The sequence below is a fragment of the Peromyscus maniculatus genome, chromosome 23, assembly GCF_049852395.1.
Source record: "Peromyscus maniculatus bairdii isolate BWxNUB_F1_BW_parent chromosome 23, HU_Pman_BW_mat_3.1, whole genome shotgun sequence".
Lineage (NCBI taxonomy): Eukaryota > Metazoa > Chordata > Mammalia > Rodentia > Cricetidae > Peromyscus > Peromyscus maniculatus.
Window position 1 is genome coordinate 4,891,135 of NC_134874.1, and position 24,686 is coordinate 4,915,820.

The window sequence follows — 24,686 nt, forward strand, 5'->3', positions numbered from 1 at the left end:
AAACCACTGCCCCTGCAGGGAACTTGGACTCAGTTCCCAACACCCACACTGTGGCTCACAACCATCTTTAACTCCAGATCCAGGAGATCCAATGCCCTCTTCCAGCCTCGATAGGTATTATACATCCTCAGGATGGCCAGTGGTCTAAGGCGCTGCGTTCAGGTATTATACGTATGTGGTGCACATACGTACATACATACAGGCAAATACTTATGAACATAAAAATAAGCAAAATCTTTTTTAAAATGGGCTGGACAGACGGTTCAGCAGTTAAGAGCTTTGATGTTCTTGCAGAGAACTTGGGTTCAGTCCCCGGAACCCACATGACAACTCTTAACTATCTATAACTCCAGTTTCACGGGGATAGGATGCTCTCTTCTGCCCTCTACAGGCACCAAACAGGAATGCAGTGCATAGACACACATAGAGGCAAAATATTCATACACATGAAATAATGAAACTTGTTGGCTTTTTTTTTTTTTTTTAGGGGAGGGGAAACACCAGGTTTGGTGGTTGCATGCCTTTAATCCCAGCACTTAGGAGGCAGAGGCAGGTGGATCTCCGTGAGTTTGAGACCAGCCTGGTTTAAATAGCCAGTTCCCAGGCAGGGATACAGTGAAATCTTGTCTGAAAACAAAACCCAAGGGGCTGGGAAAATAGCTCAGAGACAGAACACTTGCCTAGCAAGCACAGGGCCCTGGGTTGGATCCACAGTACCATAAAACAACCCCACCCCTCTCACTTGGGTCACAGAGCCCTCAGCCCTATGGTCCTAGCCTGCCTCAGCCACAGCCAGACCCCCTCCCCATCCCGGGGCCCCACCTCGATCTTGCTGTTGTACACCAGGATCTCCAGCACGGACACCTCCTCCCCGCACGTGTCCAAGGATGAGAGGTCGTAGAGCGAAGAATACACAGGCCCATAGGCCCAGTCCTTGAACTTGCGAGACAGGTGACGCGTGTCTTCATCTGTCACCTCCCGCCGGATAATGTGCTGAAAGATCTGCAGAGGGGACATTTGCTCTCAGACAGATGGATGATTGACAGAGACGTATATGCTAGATTGACAGGTTGACATATACGATAAGTGCTAGATAGATGATTGATACAGAGACATAGATGATAGATAGACAATAGATGATAGGTAGGTAGATAGATGATAGATGGATGGATGGATAGATAGATAGATAGATAGATAGATAGATAGATAGATAGATAGATAGATAGATATAGAGACATAGATGATAGATAGATTGATAATAGATAGGTGATAGACAGATGGTAGAGACATAGATGATGGCTAAACATAGAAAGATAGATGGTTGATATATACATACACAGATGATAAACAGGATAGATGATTGACAGGTGACAGATGATAGAGACATAGATGACTCTGGTGGTTTGAAAGAAAATGGCTCTCACAGGGAGTGGCACTATTAGGAGGTGTGGCTTTGTTAGAGTAGGTGTGGCCTCGTTAGAGGAAGTGTGTCACTGTAGAGGCGGGCTTTAAAGTCTCATATATGCTCAAGTTACACCTAGTGATCCAGACCACTTCCTGTTGCCTGCAAGTCAAGATGTAGGACACTCGGCTACTTCTCCAGCACCGTGTCTTCCTGCACGCTGCCATGTCCCACCATGATGATAATGGACTGAACCTCTGAAATGTAAGCTAGCCACTCCAATTCAATGTTTTCCTTTATAAGAGTTGCCGTGGACTATTTGTAATAGCCAGAACCTGGAAACAACCTAGATGCCCATCAACGGAAGAATGGATGAAAAAAAATGTGGTACATATACACAATGGAGTACTACTCAGCAGAGAAAAACAATGAAAGCATGAAATTTGCAGGCAAATGGATGGAACTAGAAAAAATCATCCTGAGTGAGGTAACCCAAACCCAGAAAGACAGTCATGGTATGTACTCACTCATAGGTGGATTCTAGATATAAAATAAAGAACAATCAGACCCCACAACCCATAGAACCATGGAGGCTATATATATAGCATGGAGGTCCCTAGGACGACTGTGGCTTATAATAAATTTCAGTTTTACTCAATTATTGAAAACAATAGCCAAATGAATGGAAACACATGAACTATGAACCAAAGGCTGAGGGACCCCCAGCTGGATCAGGCCCTCTGAATAGGTGAGACAGTTGATTGGCTTGATCTGTTTGGGAGGCAACTAGGCAGTGGGACCAAGTCCTGTGCTCATTGCATGATTTGGCTGTTTGAAACCTGGAGCTTATGCAGGGACACTTGGCTCAGTCTGGGAGGAAGGGACTGGACCTGCCTGGACTGAGTCTACCAGGTTGATCGCAGTCCTCTGGGGAGGATTTGCCCTGGAGGAGGTGGGAATGGGGGTGGGCTGGGGGTAAGGGGAGGGGGTGGAAGGGGGAGAACAGGGGAACCCGTGGCTGATATGTAGAACTGAATGGTATTGTAAAATTTTATATATATATATATGAGTTGCCGTGGTCATGGTGTCTCTTCACAGCAACAGAAACCCTAACTAAGAGAGAAGTTGGTACCAGAGACTGGGGTATTGTTGTGATAGGCCTGACCATGCTTTTGTTTGAAGAAATATGGACTTTGGGAGTTTGGGTTAGAAAAGCAGGGGAATGCTTTAAGTACTGCTTAATAGGCCATACCAGGAGGAGCATGGAAGGCAGTGGAGCTGAGAGTGATTTGAACTGTAGGGGGCTGACTCAAGAGAGGAGAAGGATATTAGTATGTTGCCTAGAGACCATTCTTATGATATTTTGGTGAAGAATGTGGCTGCTTTTTACTTTTGTCCAAAAAGTCTGCTTCAGGCTAAAGTAAAGAGTTTTGGATTAATTCTGTTGGCAGAGGAAATCTCAAAACAGCCTAGTGTAGACTCTGTTGTGTGGATATTAGCGGTAACTCTGATGAAGATTTATGATGAAAAGGAGCAAGCCAAGCAAATAAAAATACAGAATGTACAGACTGAAAAAAGGGGCACCAGGAAGTGGAGCTAAGCCCTGTGTTCATGGAGATAAACAGATTAAGAAATGGAATAAAGGGAATGGTGACCTCAGGGCAAGATCCCATCCAGCTAAGCTTCCAATCTGTGAGAAGGAATTAAAGAAAAGATTAGAGGCTTGTGTAGTGGTACGTGTCTTTAATCCCAGCACTGGAATCTGTGTTTGAGGCTGGCAGATCTCTGAGTTTGAAGCCAGCCTGGCCTACAGAGCAAATTACTGGACAGCCAAGCTTAGGCAGTGAAGGAAACTATTGAAAACAGAAAGCTGGTGAAGATATCATTGAACTAGGAGGCCATGTTCCAGCCCCAGTAAACAGCAGAAGTTGGCAGCTTCGGCCATGTGATTCTGAAGTTAAGGACAAAAGAAATGGATTATGGAATCTTGCTTTATGACTGAGAAAAGCCACTAAGGCCAGGCATATGTCAGGGGCGCCCCCACATGGAGGCCTAAAGAAATCATTGTGTGCAGCTGTGAAGTTGAAGCCTGGATTGCCTTGGAGACCCTAAGATGTTGGATGTCTTTCTGTATGCTGTGAATATATGTTGCTCTCAATGGCTAATAAATAAGCTACTCTGGCCTATGTCAAGGCAGCTTAGAGGCAGGCAGGAAATCCAAGCAGAGAGAGAGGGAGAAGAAGGGCAGTCAGGGGAGACACCAGCCCACTGCCCAAGGAGCAACAAGATACCAGCAGACCAGTAGTGCCATGGCCACACAGCAGCACACTGATTAATAGGAATGGGTTGAGTTTAAGTAATAAGAGCTAGCTAGCTAGAAAAAAGCCTGAGCCATAGGCCATGCAGTTTGTAATTAATATAAGCCTCTGTGTGTTTACTTGGGACCGAGTGGCTGCGGGACCGGGTGGAACACAGGAAAACTTCCGTCTGCTGAGGATGTCTGCTGAGGAGAGCTGCTGTCAGGGAGTGGAACCAGCCCAAGACAAAGACGTGTGTTGTAGTCAACAAAGCTGAACAGAGCTGGAGATCTGAAGAGCACTTTGACACCAGACATGGAGAAGCAGAGTTTGGAGTTTGCCCAGCTGGGTTTTGGTTTTTGCTTTGATCCAGTATTTCCTCACTGTGCTCCCTTCTCTACGTTTTGGAACGGTAATGTATATCCTGTGCTACTATATGTTGGAAGTATGTGATCTGTTTTGTTTTGCTTTTTAAGATTTATTTATTATGTATACAGAGTTCTGCCTGCATTGCATGCCTGCACACCAGAAGAGGGAACTGGATGTCATTACGGATGGTTGTGAGCCACCATGTGGGTGCCGGGAATTAAACTCAGGAACTCTGGAAGAGCAGCCAGTGCTCTTAACCTCTGAGCCATCTCTTCAGTCCCTAAGATCTGTTTTTTTTATTTTGATTTTAAAGGGCATTACAGTTAAGAGGCTGTGTGAATCTCAGAAGAGACTTTGAACTTGAGACTTTTAAATAAGTTTGAGACTGTTGCATACTATGGGGACTTTTGAAGTTGGACTGAATGCATTTTTTGCATTATGATATGGCTACAGCCTTTGAGGGCCAGGAAGTGGAATTGTGGTGGTTTGAAAGAAAATGCCTACCAAAGGGAGTGGCAGTATTTGGAAGTGTGGTTTTGTTGGAGTAGGTATGGCCTTGTTGGAGGAAGTGTGTCACTGTGGAGGCGGGATTTGAGGTCACATATATGCTCAAGCCATGCCCCAGTGATACAGACCACTTCCTGTTGCCTGCAAGTCATAATGTAAGACACTCAGCTACTTCTCCAGCACCATGTCTGCCTGCATGTCACATGTCACACCATGATGATAATGGACTGAACCTCTGAAAATGTAAGCCACCCCAATTAAATGTTTTCCTTTATAAGAGTTGCCATGATCATTGTGTCTCTTCACAGCAATAGAAACGCTAACTAAGACAATGATAGATAGATGACTGATAATGATGGACAGATATACAGAAAGGTAAATAATTGATATATTGAGACATAGATGATATATGATTGATAGACAGGTGATAGATAATAGACACATAAATGATAGATATATGATAGACATGATTGAAAGAGACATAGATAATAGATGATAGATGATTGACAGATAATTGATGGCAGATAGATAAGTAAGTAGGTAGGTTGTAGATATATATATATATATAATATATATAATATATATATATATATATATATATATATATATATATATATATAGAGAGAGAGAGAGAGAGAGAGAGAGAGAGAGAGAGAGAGAGAGACTGATTTCCAATGCTGGGGGTAGAACCCAGGGCCTTTTCCTGTGCTAGACAAGACTTCTACCACCCAGCTATTTGCCCAGTCTTCCTTTTTATTTTGAGACCCGGCCTCCTTAAGTTACCCAAGTTACCTTGAACTTGCTCTGTACTAAGGCTGATCTTGAACTTTCAATTCTCCCACCCCAGCCTCCCGCATCTCTGGGGTTACAGGCTGCCCTGGGCCTGGGTTCTGGCTGGCCTGTGCTCAGTCCTACAGCACTCCCTGAGTACCCGCCACCACCCTCGGCTCCTCATTCAGAGCTGTATGTGCCTCAGCTCTCTGAACTGTCCCAGCAACACCCCACCAGATGCAGAAACTGAGGCACACAGAGGGGCAGAGTGGGGCGGGGCCCGAGGCCCCCACTGGGAAGCACTGAAAACCACAGCCTGGTTCCTAACTGCAGGCAACTCTGGCCTGGCTCTCAGTCGGGGCAATGGCACCTCCCAAGGGACCGTCCTGCGGCGTCTACAGACACTTTTGACTGTCACAGTGCATGGCAGGGGGTGCTACTGACCTCAGGGGATCAAGGCCAGGATGTCGTCCCCCCCCCCCCCAGGACAGCACAGACCAACCCCACACCCAGTATCCACAGTGCTGAAGCTAGGAGTCCCTTTTCTCCAGGGAGCCGTGAGAGGAGAGGGCCCAGATGAAGGAAGGAAGCCAGCAGGTCAGAGGCGCCCGGGACTCAGTTTACATTGGTGACGAATCCTGACGGACATGGGTGGGTCAGGGAGCAACCAGTGCAGATGACATAAGCAGTTCTAGATAAAGCTGAGGAGCCTGGCTGGAGGCTAGGGAGCCATATCAGGTTCTGGAGGTGGGATGCCCGCTCCCTGGAGCCCTCCCCGCCCCGCCCCGCCCCGCCGAGATGGGCATGGGGGTAATAAATGCCAGCGGTAGCTCCAGGGGGAGCGGGGCCCACTCACCCCGATCTTGCCCGTCTTGGCAGCCATCATGAGGGGCGAAAGGCCGTCATTGTTGAGCACTGTCTCCAGGTTGCTGTCAGGGAAGAGGCGGGAGCACTTGAGAAGCAGCAGGTCGTACATCTTGGTGACGAACTTGGTGTTCTCGCGGGTGTTGTCGGCGATGGCCACCAGCGCGTGCAGCACCGTGTTGCCTCGCGAGTCCTGGCGCCGCATGTCTGCTTTCTTGTGAGGGTTCTCCGTCAGGTAGTTGACGATGTGTGGCTGGTTGGTGCAGGCTGCCAGGGACAAGGGCAGCTCCCCTGGGGCCAAGGAAACCGAGGGTCAATGCGGGGCTTTGCCTGTCATGCTGGGGATGGAGAAAGACGCCACCACGGGTTCCACACCACTTTGGACAGGGCCCTGGGCTTCTCACGGTGACGGCTGGAGAGGCAGGGGTTGGCTACCTGGGGACATGGCCCGTGCTATCTGGGAGCATGGGAATGTGGGTCTGGACTCCTGGTAGCAGGATTCTTTGTGGAGCTTTGGCTCCGAGTTCCATGTCACATGTGGTGTTAGCAGGGTGACAGTCAAGAGTATTTCGTTGGTACAACTGTGGCAACATGGTGGCCATCTGGACTGTGAGATCCCACCCCTTGAATGGTGTTAGACCAAAGGATACTTGCATATTAGGGTGCTGGGGTGCTGACACCCCACCACAGCCCTCAGCATACTCCTGATCCCCAGCTTCGGATGGGGAAGCTGAGTTTCATGCTGTCAGTCACGTGCCCAAGGGGAAGCAAGGTGAGGATTTGAACCCAGGTCCCATCTGAACATCCTTCAGAGCTCCCACTCTGAGGCTTGGCCTCAGCAAGCAGGACCCTGGGGAACCCATGTCACGGGGCAGGGCAGGACCTGTGGTAGCCCGGCTCTGAGTGTGTGGAGAGTCCCCAGACCTGTCTCCGGTCTCCCACCCGCCAGCCACCCCTGCTCACCAAAGTAGAAGTAGCCACCCTCATCCTTGGGCTGGAAGAAGCGCCCTCGGGCCTGGGCATGTACGTCGGCTCCCTGGGCCACCAGCAGCTCCACATAGTGCTTGCAGCGGCGTTCAATCGCAATGTGCAGGGAGGTCTGGCCTGAGGAGAAAGGCAGCCGGGCTCTGGCATGGCGGGGATGCAGCCCCATTGGCTGAGGGGTACAGAGTGGGCTACCAGACGTGGAAATTGGGCTAGGGACCTCAAGGTCAAGCCTTGGCTAGCAATCACTGGAAGGCTGACGTGGGATTTGGGGTGCGTGACGGCCAGGGCCTGCTGAATTCTGAAGCAGAATTTTAAGCTCATAGGATGAATGGCCTGTGGGCTCCAGGGGCCAGGCCTCGGACACACAAACTTTAATCCGGGAGGGTGCAATGCCCTCCCAGCCTCAGAATTTTGACTGCTCGCTGTAACATGTACAAGCTTTGAGTCTAGCAGGAATATAAGCTTCTCGGGGGCCTCTGATGGCACCCACAGCCTGGGAAAGATGCCCACGGCATGGTAGGGGAGGAAGGGACTCCTACCCAGCCAACTAGGTCGGCCAAATCAACCCTGGAGGTCAGAGGGGTGATAGGTTAGCCTCCCGGTCACCCCCAACACACCCATGAACTTCATGGACTTTGTTGGTATTTTGCAGTCTTTTTTTGTTTGTTGTTTTTGTTTTTTCGAGACAGGGTTTCTCTGTGTAGTTTTGGTGCCTGTCCTGGATCTCACTCTGTAGCCCAGGCTGGCCTTGAACTCACAGAGATCCGCCTGGCTCTGCCTCCCGAGTGCTGGGATTAAAGGCGTGCGCTACCGCCGCCCGGTATTATTTTGCAGTCTTTGTAAAGGCCAGTTTTTGTTCCTAGACTCTCAGAATTGGGAGGCAGAGGACTTATGCACAATGACCCCCCTGGCTCCACACGGTGCACTGCGGAGCCTCGAGCGGCCCATGTGTCAACCCTGTAGCCCAGGATTCAGTTTTCTAGATCATGAGCATCAGGCAGCAATGGGCACTGTACCCCAAAGACTCGGGATCGCTCATTCTGGATTCAGAACAGCAAAGTGCAAAGGATAGTTGCTGCCCCCTCATTCATCCATCCATCCATCCATCCATCCATCCATCCATTCATTCATTATCCATCAACACTGCCCAGCCAGACATACCTCGGTAGTAGATGTCTCGGAAGGGCGAGTTGATGAATTCACGCATGTTGCCGGTGCGCTCAGCAATGTCCAGAAGCACAGGGATGGTGTCATTGCGGCCATTGCTCAGGTTCAGCAGCGCCTTGGGCAGGCAGGTCTTCCCTGTGGAGGGCTCTAAGAGAGAGGGGAGGTGGGAGGAAGAGGCAGAGGGCTTAGAGCCTGTCTGTGAATTGGGGGCAGGAACAGGACCCCGGGCCTGGCTGTCCCACGTCTCCGAGATGCCTTCTGCCTGCCTGGGGGGGACACAGTGCCCCTCTGTCTCTTACGGTGCTCAGGGTGTCCTTGAACTTATGGCGAGAGATACGTTTTGACATACAGGCGGCCACAGCCACTAGCATGTACTTAATAATATCTGGGGAGATTTCTCTCTGACACAGGGTCTCATAATGAAACCCAGGCTGGAGAGATGGCTCAGAGGTTAAGAGCACTGGCTGCTCTTCCAGAGGTCCTGAGTTCAATTCCCAGCAAAACCACATGGTGGCTCACAACCATCTGTAATGAGATCTAGCGCCCTCTTCTGGCCTGCATGCATACATGAAAACAAAACACTGTATACATAATAAATCAATAAATCTTTAAAAAAAAAAATGAAACCCAGGCTGGTCTTGAAGACTCCATCTTCTTGCCTCAACTTCTAGAGTGCCGGGATTACAGGTGTGTACCTCCGTGCCCTGCACTTGAGGGAAGTTTTTAATTTTTATTTTATTTAAGTGTACGGGTGTGTTGCCTGCATGTATGTCTGTGTACCATGTACATGCGGTGCCATGGATGGCAGAAAAGGAAATCAAATCCCCTAACGCTGAAGTTCAGATGGTCATGAGCCACCATGTGGGTGCTGGGAACTGAGCCCAGGTCCTCTGCCAGAGCAAAAGGTGCTCTAACCACTGCGCCATCTCTCCAGCCCATAGAGGGAATGTTTTAAAGGGCTTTAAAAAACAGAGTAAATGGGAACAGAGAGCTAAACACCAACCAGGCTGGGATACAGAGACACTGTGTGCATGAGCATGTATGCGTGTGTACGTGCATGCGTATGCATGTGTGTGTATGCGTGTATACGTATGCATATGTGTGTGTATGCACATGAGTTAAAAAAAAGTCAACCATACATCTTTTTGTTGGTTTTTGTTGTTTGTTTTGAGACAGGGTCTCACTATGTATCCCTGGCTGTTCTGGATCTCGCTCTGTAGACCAGGCTGGCCTTGAACTCAGAGATCCGCCTGCCTCTGCCTCCTGAGTGCTGGGATTAAAGGCGTGCGCCACCGCCGCCCAGCTCCAACCATCCATCTTTACCACAGGACCCAGCCGAGCCTGTCTGGCCTCTATCCCCGCCCCCCACCCTCCTCCCTATGTACACACGTGTTCCCATCTGCGTGGTGGCCAGTGGTCAACACGGGGTGTTTCCTCCATCATTCCCTTATCTTACTTTTGAGACAGGGTCTCTCGCTGAACCTGGAGCTCACTGGTTCAGCAAAGCTTGCTTTGGGCAATCTGCCTGTTTCCCCCTCCCCAGAGCTGGGATCCCAGACATGTGCTCACTTGCCTGCCTCTTTCCGTGGGTGCTGGGGATCCGAACCCTGGCTCTCCTGTTTGCACAGAGGGCATTGTACAGGACTGAGCATCTCCCCTTTAATCAGCTCTGAAAGCAAGACATGCCAGGCAGCAATTGCCCCTGCCCCCGTGGGAACACAGAACCTGTCCCATGAAGCATTACATCAGTGTTCCTCCTTCCCTGAAGTTGGCTGTGAATGTGCAGAGGATGTGACATCTTGAGAAGGGGTCCCAGCAATGTGGTAAGTGTAAACGTTTTCCGAAACTGTCCAACATCTTTGGAGGGCTGAGTCTGTCAGGTGCCTATCACCTCTCCCTCTTGCAAGTTTCTGTCCCTCGTTAGGATGTATTTGGCTACAGGAACTCACATCTGTCTCCAGACAATCAGTAAAGTGCAAATCCCCCACCTCCACCCCACCCATCAGCCCCGGAAAGCAGATTCGAGGCGGGAGCACAGCGTGGGTTGAGGGGCAGCTGGAACCTCGGGGTGGGAGTCTTGGCTTCCCCTCTAGCTCAATGGCAATCAAGAGGCCACCAGCGAATCAAGCAATATTGTGGTTAACATGACCCCGGGTAGCCATGGGCCCCCTGGACATATCAGTGCTGCACTTTGTATCCTGTGGGAGAGGATGTAGGGCTGTGGGGGGCTACCCTCCCCCCCACTTTTCCCCAGAGTACTCTTGAGTAGGAGCAGCAGGAAATATTAGAAATAAAGAGGGGAGAGAAACAGATAGAAAATACAGGATAGCCTCGGGAGGACCTGGATCCTAATCCATCGGGCCCTGACTGTCTGCTAAGGGGTTTTTAAAGGAACGCTAAGGGGTGGAGCAAAAGACCTCATACCCCCACCCCCACCCCCAGCACAGCCAAGTGCAGACCATCCCGGGCACCTGGTACCCAGGCCCGTGGTCCAATCATCCTTTTTATGCAGACCTGCTGGGTAGAGCCACGAGGTTCGTGGCTCCCACAGAGGTCCACCTCTGCGGATGCAGGGAGAGCTCAAGCCTGGGAAACTTCCAGCCCGACCCCCAGGAGTGAGCGTCCCCACAGCCTTTCCCTCGGCTGCTCTCTCCCGTCCCCTGGGGAGGCAGCTGGCCCAGGGCGACACCAGCGCGCTGTCTGTCCAGTGCATCAATGGTTACAGTTTCCCAGGGGCACCAGGTAGGGGCTGCCCTGAATGCCGGCCAAAGCCCTGGAGGGGCTGTACCTCCGCCTCCCCCCCCCAATCGTTGGCCTAGGGGTGGTGTCGATCCGCCGTTTATCAATATCACCAGGCAACGGCCAGCTCTCCGTGGCAACCCTATTCCCCTCTCAGCCTGTGACTCCCGTATTCACAGCATGGGGTTCCCGTTCAGCCCCAATCCTCCGTGCTGGCCCCTCTCCCCACACCAGCCCCCACTGTGTCTTTTTTACCCTTTTTTTTTTTCCATACTTCCTTGATTGGCACCTCGCCGCCACCACCCCGAACCAGGCACTGTCTCTCACAAGCCCAAGACACTCCCCTGGTGTGACCACTGGCCTCTGAGGCCCTCTTTTTCATCCACTCCGCCACACAGTCACTGTTACGAGTCACCTCAGAGGTCACGGTGGGCCACCGGGTCTTTCTACTGTCCCTTCACTGCTTCCCAGTCTGAAACACTCCGCCCCCGTCCCCCTTTGCACACACTCAGACTTAGCTCGGGTTTCCGCCTCCTCCTCCTCCAGGAAGCCTTCCTGGATTTCCCCTGACTAGCTCTAATATGCCAGGGCAGCCTCTTGTAGACGCCTTTTTTGCAGTTTTAACTGCGTACTTATTTCTGTAGCTGCTTGATCGACGCCTGTCCCACCTGGAAGCCTGAGCGCTGCCTGAGACCAGAGCTGTAATCCGCCTTCCTCGTTTTCAGCCCCACCCCACCCACCCCCAGCCCTCACCTCCCTGCCCGTGCCAGCCCAGTGCCTGGTACATCATCGGTGCCCAATGGCACCTTGCCGAATCAGTAAGAACTCACTAAAGGAGCCACCCAGGCACCTCCGGCGATTCCAAATCACAGCTGGCACAAGGGAGATGGGGGACTTGGTCCTGGGCCTGGACGTCCACTACCTCCTCCTGTGGTTATGGAGAATCTGGGCACAACCATGGCTAGAGAGGCAGCGATTCCTCAGCTGACCAGCAGGTGGCCGCCTCCAGTTACGGAGCCTGCTGGAGCCCATTGACACACAGGAGGTTGTGAAACTACCCAAATTGGGGGCAGGGGTGGGGTGGGGGGTGGGGTGGAGACAGAGATTCCACCCTGCAAATCGGATGAGCTCATCAGCCTCCAGCCAGGAAAACATGCAGGGGAGGATCCAGGTTTTGTGAAGCCCGAAGTTTGTGCAATGTGGGGCTCTGCTGTGGACCGTGAACAGTGCGTACAAAAGCTAATCCAGGACCCTAGACGGAGTTTGTCCTTAGCAAGAGAGGCCCTGAAGCCTTGTGGTGTCGGAAATCCACGCCAGGCCCCCCTGTGCTCACACTACAACCTCAGTCCCAGCCGAGCCCCCCACCTAAATCCACACCAATACTGTCTGGGGGTTCCAGACCAGGCTAAGAGTCCCTGACCTCAGCCCCAAGCCCAGGAGAAGCCTGAAGCTTGGAGGGCCAGCTCCTTGGGACTCTGTCCTGCTCAAAGCTCTGGACCTTGCACCAGATCTGCTCACTAGAACATTCCCTTTGCCTGACGTGTGGGGTGCACAGGAAAGGGGGTGTGTGGCCAATACATGCCGCCAACCTACTCCGTGACCTCTCACAACTCCAAGCTTGCACCCACCACAAGACCAGACATCACAGTACTTTGTAGAATTCAGTAGTTCTCAATGAAGGGGCACAAAGATCTGGAAGGAATTGTGACCGTGTTAAGAATTGGGTTGAGGGTCTGGAGAGATGGCTCAGCAGTTAAGAGTATTGGCAGCTCTTCCAGAGGTCCTGAGTTCCATTCCCAGCAACCACATGGTGGCTCACAGCCATCTATAGTGGGATCTGGCGCCCTCTTCTGGCCTGCAGGTGTACGTGCAGATAGCACATCATATACATAAAATAAATAAATCTTTTAAAAAATTAAAAAAGAAACCCTGTCTCAAAAAAACAAGTAAATAGAAATAAAGTAAAATAAATAATTTAATTTTTTTGAAAAAAGAATCAAGTGGATCTCTGTGAATTTGAGGGTAGCCTGGTCTACAGAGTGAGTTCCAGGATGGCCAAAGTTGTTACAGAGAAACTTTGTCTCAAAACTCCCACCTTTCCCCAAAAGAATCAGGTTGATACTCTGTGAGTTCGAGGCTAGCCTGATCTACAGAGTGAGTTCCAGGACAGCCAGGGCTACACAGAGAAACCTTGTCTCAAAACTCCCCCACCCCCAAAGAATCATAATAAATGATAAAAGTAAAATACAACAGTAAGAGAGAAAAAGCAAAAAGAACAGCCTGGAGGAGTCTGGGAAAAGTGACCCCACCTTGGTCATCTGCTTTGGCACTGAGTGCACCCTGAAGTCTCAAAAAAAGGGGGGCCTCTGGGGACCACCTCCCCAAACTTTCTCAGACTTGAGCCCCAGGCCAGACTTGCCCAGACAGACCCTGCTTTGCAGCAGGGACCACACTTCGCACGGACTTGTGGGGTCCTCTGGCCCTCATCTCCGGTGACCTGATGCCAGCACATGGTGGCAGCTGGCTTGGAGAAAGGGTTCATAGACCACGTGCCTGGGTACAGATGAGGCCAGGGCAGCTCACAAAGACCTGGGGTCCACAGAGGGATCTGAGGGTGGACAGGACAGAGAGACCCTGCAAAGGGAAAGTTGGGGGTGATGGCCCAGGAGTCAGGCCAGGGAGGGGGCTGGCGAGGCAGATCTCTAGAAGTGCATGCAAGCAGGACCCCCAACCTCCTGCTACCCTCCAGCCCTTACCCCTGGGGGACAGGGGATCCCAGCTGCTCATGTTTAGCACTTCATGGCACCGTCAGCCATGCCATGGAGAAGCCACACCGCCATGTTCAGTGTAGAAGTGTGTTAGAATTCCCACGGTTAAACTCTGTTTAGCAACTACATGAATGAAAATTCGTGGCAATCAAGACCCAGCGAGGCTTTGTGATGCAGTAAACGGCGCACCCAGACTCTCTGCCCGATGCTCTACTGATGTGTTTGGCCCAAAGAGATATACGAAAGGGGGAGGGCGTTACCCAAAGCTGAGCAGACCCTGCCCCCCCCCCCCGCTATGCCCACCAGGACAGCTCACCCCGGAACTCCTCATCAGTCAGGCGCTTCTTGTGGGTCAACAAAAAAGAAAGCAGTCCGTCCAGGTCGGCGGTGGAGCCCCGGGACACAATGTCGAAGAGGATGGGCCGGTTGAAGACTTTAAGGATGGGAGGTGGCTGGGGTGCGGGGGCCTTAGGACTCTGTGGCTGCTTCCTAGAGGAGGGAGAAAGAAGGACACCAGGAACTTACCCTCTGCCTACCCTGCCTCCCCGTCCTTAAGGAGCCAGAGGTTGGGGGGAGATGAAACCCAAGGGGAAGACCACACTGAAGAATGCTATGGAATGCTTTATCCAGGAAGGGATAAGCTGGCCTACTGTGTGCTGGGCAGAAAAACAGAAGAAAAAGCACACAAGCCTACCCACCCTCCTGCCCACCCACCACCCATCTACCCATCCTCCCTCCCTCCAACTAACCACGCATCCATCCACCCATCCACTCACCTATCTATCCATTCACTTATCCATCCACCCACTCCTCTATCCTTCCATCGATCCACTCATTTATCTATCCATCCATCCATCTACTCACCCATCTATCTATCTATCTATCTATCTATCTATCCACTCATCTATCCATCCACTCATTCTTCTATCCATTCATCTGTCCACTCACCCCTCTATCTATCCATCCATTCATCCATCCATCCCTCCATCCGTCCCTCCATCCATCCAATCACCCCTCTACCCACCCATCTATCCACTCTTCCATCCACCCATCAATCCATCCAATAACCCCTCTAGCCATCCAGCACTCACTCACCCTTCTATCCATTCACCATCCATCTATCCAATCATCCATCCACCCACTCACTTACCCCTCTTCCAATCTATCCATTCATTCATCCATCTACTCACCCCTCTATCCCTCCATCTACCCACTCATCCATCCATCCACCCACTCATCCTTCTATCCATTCATCTGTCCACTCACCCCTCTATTCACCCATCTATCCACTCATCCATCCATGCAATCCCTCTCCACCCCTCCATTCCATCTACACACCATCTACCTGCCCATTTATCCTCCCTTCTCACCACCTGTTCACCAGTCATCCCTCCTCTCACATACTCACCTTCCCCTCCACCTACTACTCATCCATCTGTCGTTTATTAAGCTGAACACGTGTGTGTGTGTGTGTGTGTGTGTGTGTGTGTGAGAGAGAGAGAGAGAGAGAGAGAGAGAGAGAGAGAGAGAGAGAGAGAGAGAGAGAGAGATGGGGGGGAGAGGGAGGGAGGGAGGGAGAGAGAGAGAGAAAGAGAGAGAGAGAGGAGTCTCATGCAGCCCAGCTCGCTCTTGAATCTCCTGCCCTCACTCTTGAGTGCCGGCCGGGACTGCAGGCGTGTGCCACCATGCCTGGCTTGTGTAGGGCTGGGGATGGAAGCCGGGGCTTCAAGCATGCCAGGCTGGTACCCTACCACCTGCACTTACCGTCTGGCCCTCGCTGAATCTGTCTGAGGTGGATGAAGATGGAAAGGAAACAGGGAAGGCACATAAGGTAAAAGAGAGCCGGGCGGTGGTGGCGCACGCCTTTAATCCCAGCACTCGGGAGGCAGAGCCAGGCGGATCGCTGTGAGTTCGAGGCCAGCCTGGGCTACCAAGTGAGCTCCAGGAAAAGGCGCAAAACTACACAGAGAAACCCTGTCTCAAAAAACAAACAAAAAAAAATACAAAAAAGGTAAAAGAGAACGCATCTCATTCACTCAACCACTCTCTCATGGATTTCAGCATCTATCGATGCTTTAGACAGAAGAGGCCACGGAAGCCCAGAGCCCAGTACACAGTAACATGCGATACACGTTATCGACAGTCACCATCGTCCTGAGAGCCATGTCTGAAGCCTGTACATTCACAGGAGAGGTGCTGAGCAACAGAGGCAGGCAGAAGGATGACAGGACCCAGAGAGGGCTGAGGAAAACAAAGAGAGACACTCGTTTAGTCATTCAGCAAACACTGAATGGGCAATGGTTGTGCGCTAGGTTCTGAGAGAGAGAGAGCTAGCCTGAACACCACGAGGACAGAGAGAGAGAGCTAACCTGGACACCACGAGGACAGAGAGAGAGAGAGCTAGCCTGGACACCATGAGGACAGAGAGAGAGAGCTAGCCTGGACACCACGAGGACAGAGAGAAAGAGCTAGCCTGGACACCACGAGGACAGAGAGAAAGAGCTAGCCTGGACACCACGAGGACAGAGAGAAAGAGCTAGCCTGGACACCATGAGGACAGAGAGAAAGAGCTAGCCTGGACACCATGAGGACAGAGAGAGAGAGCTAGCCTGGGCACCACGAGGACAGCGATCGCACTCTGCCATGTTCCCATCCAGCCCAGGCCTGCACAGACAGATGCAGCAGAGCTTGTTAAGTGTAAGGGGGGACAGAGAGGAGAAGGCGGAAGCAGAGGGCCAGGAAGAGAGAAGAGAAGGGCAGGGAGAAGCTCCATGGGGCTAGAAGAGGGAGGCCCTGCAGGGGCCAGGCAGGCTTGCTCTCCATCTCTCTGCTCAGGCCCCAAAGGAGCCATGCATGGGAAAGGGGGTGCTGGCCATGGAATGGGACCTTATGAAGTGTAGCCCTGTCCACAGAGCAAGGACCGGGGCATCCTCCAACCAGAGCTCCTGAATCTGGACCTTGGACCCTCTAAATAAAAAGAACGCTGTTCCCACTTGACGCCACGGGATGCCTCTCCAAGTCTTTGCAGTCTCAGCCTCTCAACTGTGCCCTCGTCCTCCCTCTAATGCCTCCAGGGACCAGGGATGGGGCTAAGGTGGAGCCCCAAGCAAGGCTTGAGTGAGGAAGGGAGGCAGTAACCCCAACATTCAGGACCTCGGTGGACCTGGCTCAGAGGATCAATACACTGGGGATCCTCGCTGCCCTGGGCCTCAGTTTCCCCATCTGAACAGTGGTTGGACAAAGTCCCCAGTGTGTGGTGGACTATGACCTCCCTGGTCCTGATGAGTCACACTTTGGCTCATGTGTTACCCCCTGGCCTGGGATGCCTTCCTAGCCATGTGGGTGCCCTGCCTAGATGTCACCTTCCTGAGACGTCTTCTAGAACCATCTCTCCTGTCCCCGTCCCCTGTTCAACCTCAGCACCTCCCTTCTAGAATCATGTATTCTCCTGTTTCTTCACCCGTCATTGAAGGTGCTTCTGAGTTAGGGCTGGGTCTGGTCTGACTCACTGATGGAGCCTCGGGACCAATCAATCCCAGCTCTGGGTAGCTACAGTGCTCAAGAAACACCAGCGAGTCCACGGACACTAGAGAGCCATCTCCTGGCTGTGTGAGGATGGAAAAGGCCAGTGGGCTCACTCGGTGTGGAAGCCAGTCTCCAGTCAGCAAGAGTGGGAGGACCCAACGGCTCCAGGCGTCGACAGACTCCAGGGTGGCATTCTCGAACACACACAGAGGCCCCGAGGGGTTTCCAGGAAGGAAAAGGGCTGATGTCCAAGCCTGGGTCAGCTTAGGACACATTAGAGGCAGCAGACGGGACCTAGGAATAGTGTAACCACCTCGTCAACAAGATCAGAGGGGGCAGGTCTCATTCCTCTCCCCTCCTCACGGCAGAAGCCTGGGGAGGTGTCGCTAAGTGCCTAAGGGTCAGGGAAAGAGGGCTCCCACACCAGCTGGGGGCTGTGACATTCCACTAAGGCTCCTGTCCACAGCTGGGCTAGCAGAGAATACATCCCGAGGGGCCAACACTGTCACCCATGGGGGTTTCTCACACTCTTCCATTTTCCAGCCAGGCCTCCTTCATGGAAGAGAAAGGGTGAATACCTCGGGGCTTCCGACCCTAACCAGCCCCAGAAAGCCACAGGGAAAGGTGAGGATGGATGGATGACGGGCAGGCGGGAAGTGAATGGGAAGACGAGTGTGTGAATGAGTGGATGAGTCAGTGGCCAAGAAAATGGAGCTGGTTGAATGAACTGGTGGTTAGCCAAGAGAAAGGAGGAAGAGGAAGTGGGGAGGAAGCAGGCAGCCATCTAAAACAAGTATGGAGTGGTGCCACACACCTGTAGCCCCAGGAGTCAGGAGGCCGAGACAAGAGGGTTGCAAGTTAAGGCCAGTCTGAGCTGCATACCAAGCCCTGTCTCAAAAAGAAAAAAGAAGATAAAGAAATGTAATGAATGAATGATCTCTGAACAGTGGAGGCCGCATGGCCGGAGGGCCTATGGACATTCTGAGAAGTAAATGGCAGGTGGATGGGAAATTGGTTGTGCGTATGGACAGACAGAAAGATTGATGACAGATGAGCAGAGAGTCACGTGAGTGAGGGGATGATGGAGGAGCGGTCTGGACAAGTGAGGACGGGCATTTGGATGATGGCGAAGTAGAAAATGGCTGCATGGGTGGACAGACAGGTGGATACATACGTGGGTCATAATGAACAAGTGCACTACTGAGTGTGTGGGTGGACAGATGGACAGACAAGTGGACAGATGGGTTAGCGGATGAAAAGGCTAATGAAAGGTTGGGTATGGTGGCCACACCTTTAGTCTCAGCACTCAGGAGGCAGAAGCAGGAGGATCTCTGTGAGTTCAAAGGCAGCTTGGTCTACAAAGTGAGTTCCAGGGCAGCTGGAGTTACAAAAAAAAAAAAAATGTGAAGTGACAGGTATAGGTAGTTACATAAAGGAGTAGATAAACGTATGTATATATGAATAGATGAATGGAGAGATGGTGGATAGGGAGAAGGATGAATAGATGAGGAATGGGTAGATTGATGAGTGAGTGGGTGGGTAGATGGGTGGGTGGATGGATGGGTAGGTAATGGATAGGAGGTAGAAAGATAGATGATAGATGTACCAATGTATGGTTGGAGGATGGATGGACAAAGAAACAGATAGGCAAACGGATGGATGGGGGTGATGAAGGGAGGGATAAATGTGTGAATGGGTGAGTGGATGTATGGATGAATGATGGATCAATGGATCAATGGAAGGATGGATGAATAATGATAGATAGATGAATGTATATATGGATGGGTGGACAGGTGGGTGAATGGATAGATGGGTGGATGGATGGATGGATGGATGGATGGATGGATGGATAAATGGATGGATGGATGGATGGATGGATGGATGGATGGATGGATGGATGGATAAATGGATGGATGGATGTGTGGGTAGGTGGATAGGTGGGTGGGTGGGTGGATGGATGGATGGGTAGGTGGATGTATGGATGTATAGGTGGGTGGGTGGTGGATGGATGGGTGGGTGGATGGGTGGGTGGGTAGATGGGTGGGTGGGTGGATGGATGGGTGGATGGGTGGGTGGATGGATGATGGATGGGTGGGTGGATGGATGGGTGGGTGGGTGGGTGGGTGGATAATGGATGGGTGGGTGGATGGATGGATGGGTGGGTGGGTGGATGGGTGGATGGGTGGAAGGATGGATGGATGGGTGGGTGGATGGATGGATGGGTGGGTGGATGGATGGATGGATGGGTGGGTGGATGTGGATTCAATACAAGGAGACTGCCAACCAGACACCCAGGAATACTTACTCTACGACCTTTCTCCTCCACCTCTTGTTGTCGCTGGGGTGGTGACGGTAAGTGCCGTAGTCGAACAATGAGTCCATGGGTGCTTTCTTGGGCCCGGGCACTACCGAGGACTCGTACAGGGTGGACTCCAGCAGGTCAATGGGGTTGGGAACCCCCTTGCGGAAAGCGCCCTGGAACTTCATCCGCAGGTTCGGACGCCCATCACCAGGGCCGGCAGGGCGGCTGGCATCAGCCGGTGAGAGCGGAGAGGAGCCTTCCTCCCCCTCAAACAGATTGGCCAGGGAAGAGAGGGGGAAGGCCTCCCCGCCAGAGGTACCACTCTCATCTCCGGGGGGCTCTGCCACCTCCCCAGGCGCTGCATGGGGGCCGTCGCCAGGATCCGCCATACCGGCCGCAGGGTCTGTGTGTGCTGTTCAGCCTGCGGGGGGAAGACAGGGGGTCAGGCAGAGCCCGGCCAGCAGTGTCGGCTCCAGGAAGCCCCCCTCCCACGTGGGCAAACAGCGCTGCTGCCAGCTGCTTCAAAGCCACCGTTGTGATGACAGGGGCCGCGGCGGCCACTCCCAGATGTGGTCGGCGGCCAGCCCCAGGCAGGAGCCCTAACAGGGGCCTCTTTGAGGAACCTGGGGACGTGGAATCGGCCTCCAGCGCAGCTGCCCGGGACACTGGCTGGATAGGAAGGGGTAGGGGTCACCCCAGAGCCGGGATGCTGACCCCCCTGACCCGGTTTCATAGCCAGGCTGTGCGACACTGAATCAGTCAGTATCTCAGGCTCCACAGGGAAGCCAGCGGAGGAGATGGAGGAGGCGTGGGACAGTGTCCTGCGTGCCTAGGAGCGCCACCTTGACCAGCAGGTGCTCCGAGGAGCCCTGTGAACTCACTGCACAAGGCAGTGGTCCCCACAGCCCCTCCAGCGCCATCACGACCCCTCTTACGGGTCTGTAATGGAGGCTCCCAGATCTAAATTGATGTTCGGGGCTAAATAATGCCCCTCCCCTCAGCCTGACTGGCTCCTGCCCATTTGTGTGCCCAGCTATGCCCTCCTCTGAGAAGCCCCACCCTATCCCTTAGGCTCTCTCTCTCTCTTTCCTAGATAAACTGCCAGGCCATGATACCCAGGCAGGGAACGCGTCTGTCCTAAATCTCCGTAGGAGGGAAGAGCAGAGACGAAGGTGTCCTTTGTGCCCATTTCTCAGATGAGGAAACTGAGGCTCGGGGGCGGGGGGGGGGACGACAGACACACGGCTTGTGAAGACAAGATTTTCTGGTTCTCAGGCCCAATGTGTGCTCACTCACAGCTGGCATGGCAGGGCCCTCTACAGCTAGGCCCTGGGCATCCTGGAATTCTTCTCCTTGCCAGTTGGGTAACAGAGTTTGTGTGTGTGTGTGTGTGTGTGTGTGTGTGTGTGTGTGTGTGTGTGTGTGTGTCCATCCTCCTCGGGCCTCACATGAAGAACAGCAGCGAACTGGTACCGTTCATGTTTGTTTTGCCAACTGCCAGGAGAGGCTTGCCCAGGTGGGAACGTGGCAAGAGGCCTCCCTTGTGGGCGAAGCTGGGCACGTAGAGGGGAGGAATGCCTGGCAGGGGCTGGCTTCTCTCTTGACGCCAGCGAGAAGAGAGAAGCTGGACTTTGGAGTCACTCGGGCTTCGATTCTAGTCCCAGCGTGCTCGAGGGCAAGTCGCTGGAAGGCCAAGAGCCTCTGTGTTCCCCTCTGGGTAATGGGCACAATGGTCGCTTCTTCAGACCTACGGCAGGAGGACCGAGGCCGAGTCTAGGTGGATTTCTCTCTCTGGGCCTTGGCTTCCTCACCTGTAAAACTGGGGTGTAAAACACCTCCTCCTGGGGTCCCCAGGTATGTGAAGCATCACTCAGAGGCCTCTGAGGCCACAGCAGGTCCTGTCCACCTGCAGTCACCTGTCGGGGCCTTGTGACTTTAGTCTCTGCTCTGCAGGAGCAGAGTGTGGGTGAGGGCACAGTGGGGGAGGGTCGTCAAGGGGCCAGCAGCTTCAAGTGTCCTCCCAGGCAGAGTGTGCCCTACCCCACCGGGGACCCCAAAGCTGGGGGAGAAGCAAGGCCAGCCATGTGCCATCAGCCATCAGCATTACTGATCATTACACCCCTGGCCAGGGCAGCCCTGTAGCCAAAGCTGCCACCGAGGTTGGGGATTTAGCTCAGTGGTAGAGCGCTTGCCTAGCAAGCGCAAGGCCCTGGGTTCAGTCCTCAGCTCAGGGCAGGGAAGTGGGGGGGGGGGGCTGCCACCATGTCTCATCTCCTCCCCTGCAGAGCCCCAAACTGGGCAGCATCCAGATTCCTGGGGGGACCCCAAGGCAGGACACCTGGAGCCACATGCCACTGGCAGGTACACAATAATCATGATTAGCTTAGATCACGTTGAGACAGTTAGAAAATCCATCATCACTGTTGGGGACACAGGGTTTTTAACCACACCTGACCCTTAGTGCCTCACCCAATCCTCCTGAAATGATGGACCAGGGACACAGGGCTCTGGTCAGTGACTCATGTGGCTGTCCTACTGTAGAGGGGAGCAAGCCACTGACATCTAGCGGGTCAAGGCCAGGATGCCATGAACTCTCATTCAATGCCCAGGGCAACACTGAAGAAAAAAAAAAATCCAGCCCCCAAAGCCAATAGGGCGGAGGCTGAGAAACTGCCGGGGTGGGGCGGGGTGGCGGGTGTAGGCTCTGCTACAATGATCCTGTTATGAATGAGGAGACACACTGAGGTTCAGAGACATGAAGTAAGTCGCCTGAGGCCACACAGGTTAGTGGTAAAGCCAAGATTGAAATCTGCAAGAGGGAGTCGCAAAGCTCTGGTTTCCTCAGCCCCTTAGTTTACTAGGCATGACCTGAAGGGCAGAGCTGAGCCCCAGCCACAGGGCCGGAGAGCTGGTCGGCCACCCAGGGAGACAGGGCTTATCATCCTCCAATGCCCCTGAGCCTCACATTCTCTACCTGTGGAAGGGGGGTGCCGACAGCATCCTCCTCCAGGGCTGTTGTGACGGAAAGTAGGCCATATGTCTCCAGGGCACCAACCACAATGGATGCTACTTCTTGTATCCAATCACTATTGTCACAATGTAACATGGGTCTGACTGTATCCGCACCCCTCCCCCCATTGTATACTGGCCCATAGGAAAGTTGGCCACGCCCCTCCAGCTTCTCCCTCCCTCACATCCCCAGGACCCTGATGAACAAAACTGCTTCCATTTTACAGCTGAGGAAAATATGGCCACCCAGGGAGTCAGCACCTTTGAGAAGGGTCCCTGCAAAGATCTTTCTTCTCCCCTCAGTCACCCAGGATGCTTTTACACACACACACACACACACACACACACACACACACACACACACACGGCCTTCCTTCCCCTCATGCTGCTGGGTTCTTTCTCTGTGGCTAGGAAGAGTTCACTCCCTGTTCTAATTTGCCCTGAAGGCTGTTATTACACATTCCAGGCCTGTGCCAGCCAAGCAGGGAGGGCCCAGCAGCAGAGGGCGGGGGGTGGGGCAGCGTCTCCTCTCTCCCATGTTCTGTTTTTCTCTCTCTATGTTCATGCCAGGAGCAAGCACGGGCCTTTCGTCCCTTCATGCCAGCATGGTTTGCTGGTACCCCGCAGGGAGGGGGTCTCCACCGTACACCTGGGACAGGCAGGGTGCAGGTAAAGGACAGACATCGTCATACAACATCCTCACTGCTGTGTATTTTAGTCCCAAGTGTCCTTACTATGTTCATTTTTTTAAATCTATATATCAGTCAGACATAGAGTTGCGTGCCTATAATCCCAGCATTTGGGAGGTGGAGTGGGGGGGTCAAGAGTTCAAGGTCATCCTCTGCTACACAATGAATTTAAGGACAAATCCCATCTCAGAAAAATGTAAGGGAAACAAAATCTGTACATCAACGCCAGGTATGGGGATGCACACCTTGCAATCCCAGAACTAAGGGGGAAGAGACCAGAAGAGCTCAAACTCAAGGCCAGCCTGGGCTACACAGTGATATCCGCGCCCCATCTATGTGGCAGACTGGTGTCCACACAGATGGCAGCTTCAAGGGAATGGATTCAAGGAGGGCACAAATCTCAGGGTCCAGTCACGGGATCACAAGCCTGCCCACTCATGTGCTCTACAAAACCCTCCTGAGCATCCACTGTGCACCTCTGAGCACCCACTGTGTACCTCTGAGCACCCACTGTGCCCCTCTGAGTACCCGCTGTGCCCCTCTGAGCACCCACTGCGTCCTTCTGAGCACCCACTGTGTACCTCTGAGCACCCACTGTGCCCCTCTGAGCACCTACTGTGTACCCCTGAGCACTCACTGCGTCCCTCTGAGCACCCACTGTGCACCTCTGAGCACCCACTGTGCATCCTTGAGTACCCACTGTGTACCTCTGAGTACCCACTGTGCCCCTCTGAGTACCCACTGCGCCCCTCTGAGTACCCACTGCGCCCCTCTGAGTACCTACTGTGTACCCCTGAGTACCCACTGTGTACCCCTGAGTACCCACTGTGCACCCCTGAGTACCCACTGTGCACCCCTGAGTACCCACTGTGCACCCCTGAGTACCCACTGTGCACCCCTGAGTACCCACTGTGCACCTCTGAGTACCCACTGTGCACCCTTGAGCACCTACTGTGTACCTCTGAGCACCCACTGTGTACCCCTGAGTACCCACTGTGCACCCCTGAGTACCCACTGTGCACCCCTGAGTACCCACTGTGCACCTCTGAGTACCCACTGTGCACCCTTGAGCACCTACTGTGTACCTCTGAGCACCCACTGTATACCCCTGAGTACCCACTGTGCCCCTCTGAGTACCCACTGTGCACCTCTGAGTACCCACTGTGCCCCTCTGAGTACCCACTGTGCACCTCTGAGCACCCACTGTGTGCCAGGCCTGTGTCTGACCAGGGACACCAATGGAAGCAGATTTGGTAGCAATCCCTCCTTGGGGGACAGCACACCAGACAG

At 52.9% G+C, this 24,686-nt stretch overlaps 1 protein-coding gene across 1 annotated transcript in view; it reads right to left on the reverse strand.

Moving 5' to 3' along the window:
* Trpv4 (transient receptor potential cation channel subfamily V member 4) overlaps window positions 1-24,686 on the reverse strand; it is a 46,008-nt gene that overhangs the window by 10,407 nt on the left and 10,915 nt on the right. Inside the window, exons 2-7 of the mRNA XM_006993938.3 lie at window positions 19,702-20,119; window positions 14,188-14,360; window positions 8,359-8,511; window positions 7,174-7,314; window positions 6,203-6,501; window positions 823-1,002 (exon numbers count right to left, since the gene is read on the reverse strand). Of these exons, the coding sequence (XP_006994000.1) occupies window positions 823-1,002; window positions 6,203-6,501; window positions 7,174-7,314; window positions 8,359-8,511; window positions 14,188-14,360; window positions 19,702-20,087 (1,332 nt within the window). The 5' untranslated portion in view covers window positions 20,088-20,119. The remainder of the gene's footprint in view (window positions 1-822; window positions 1,003-6,202; window positions 6,502-7,173; window positions 7,315-8,358; window positions 8,512-14,187; window positions 14,361-19,701; window positions 20,120-24,686) is intronic.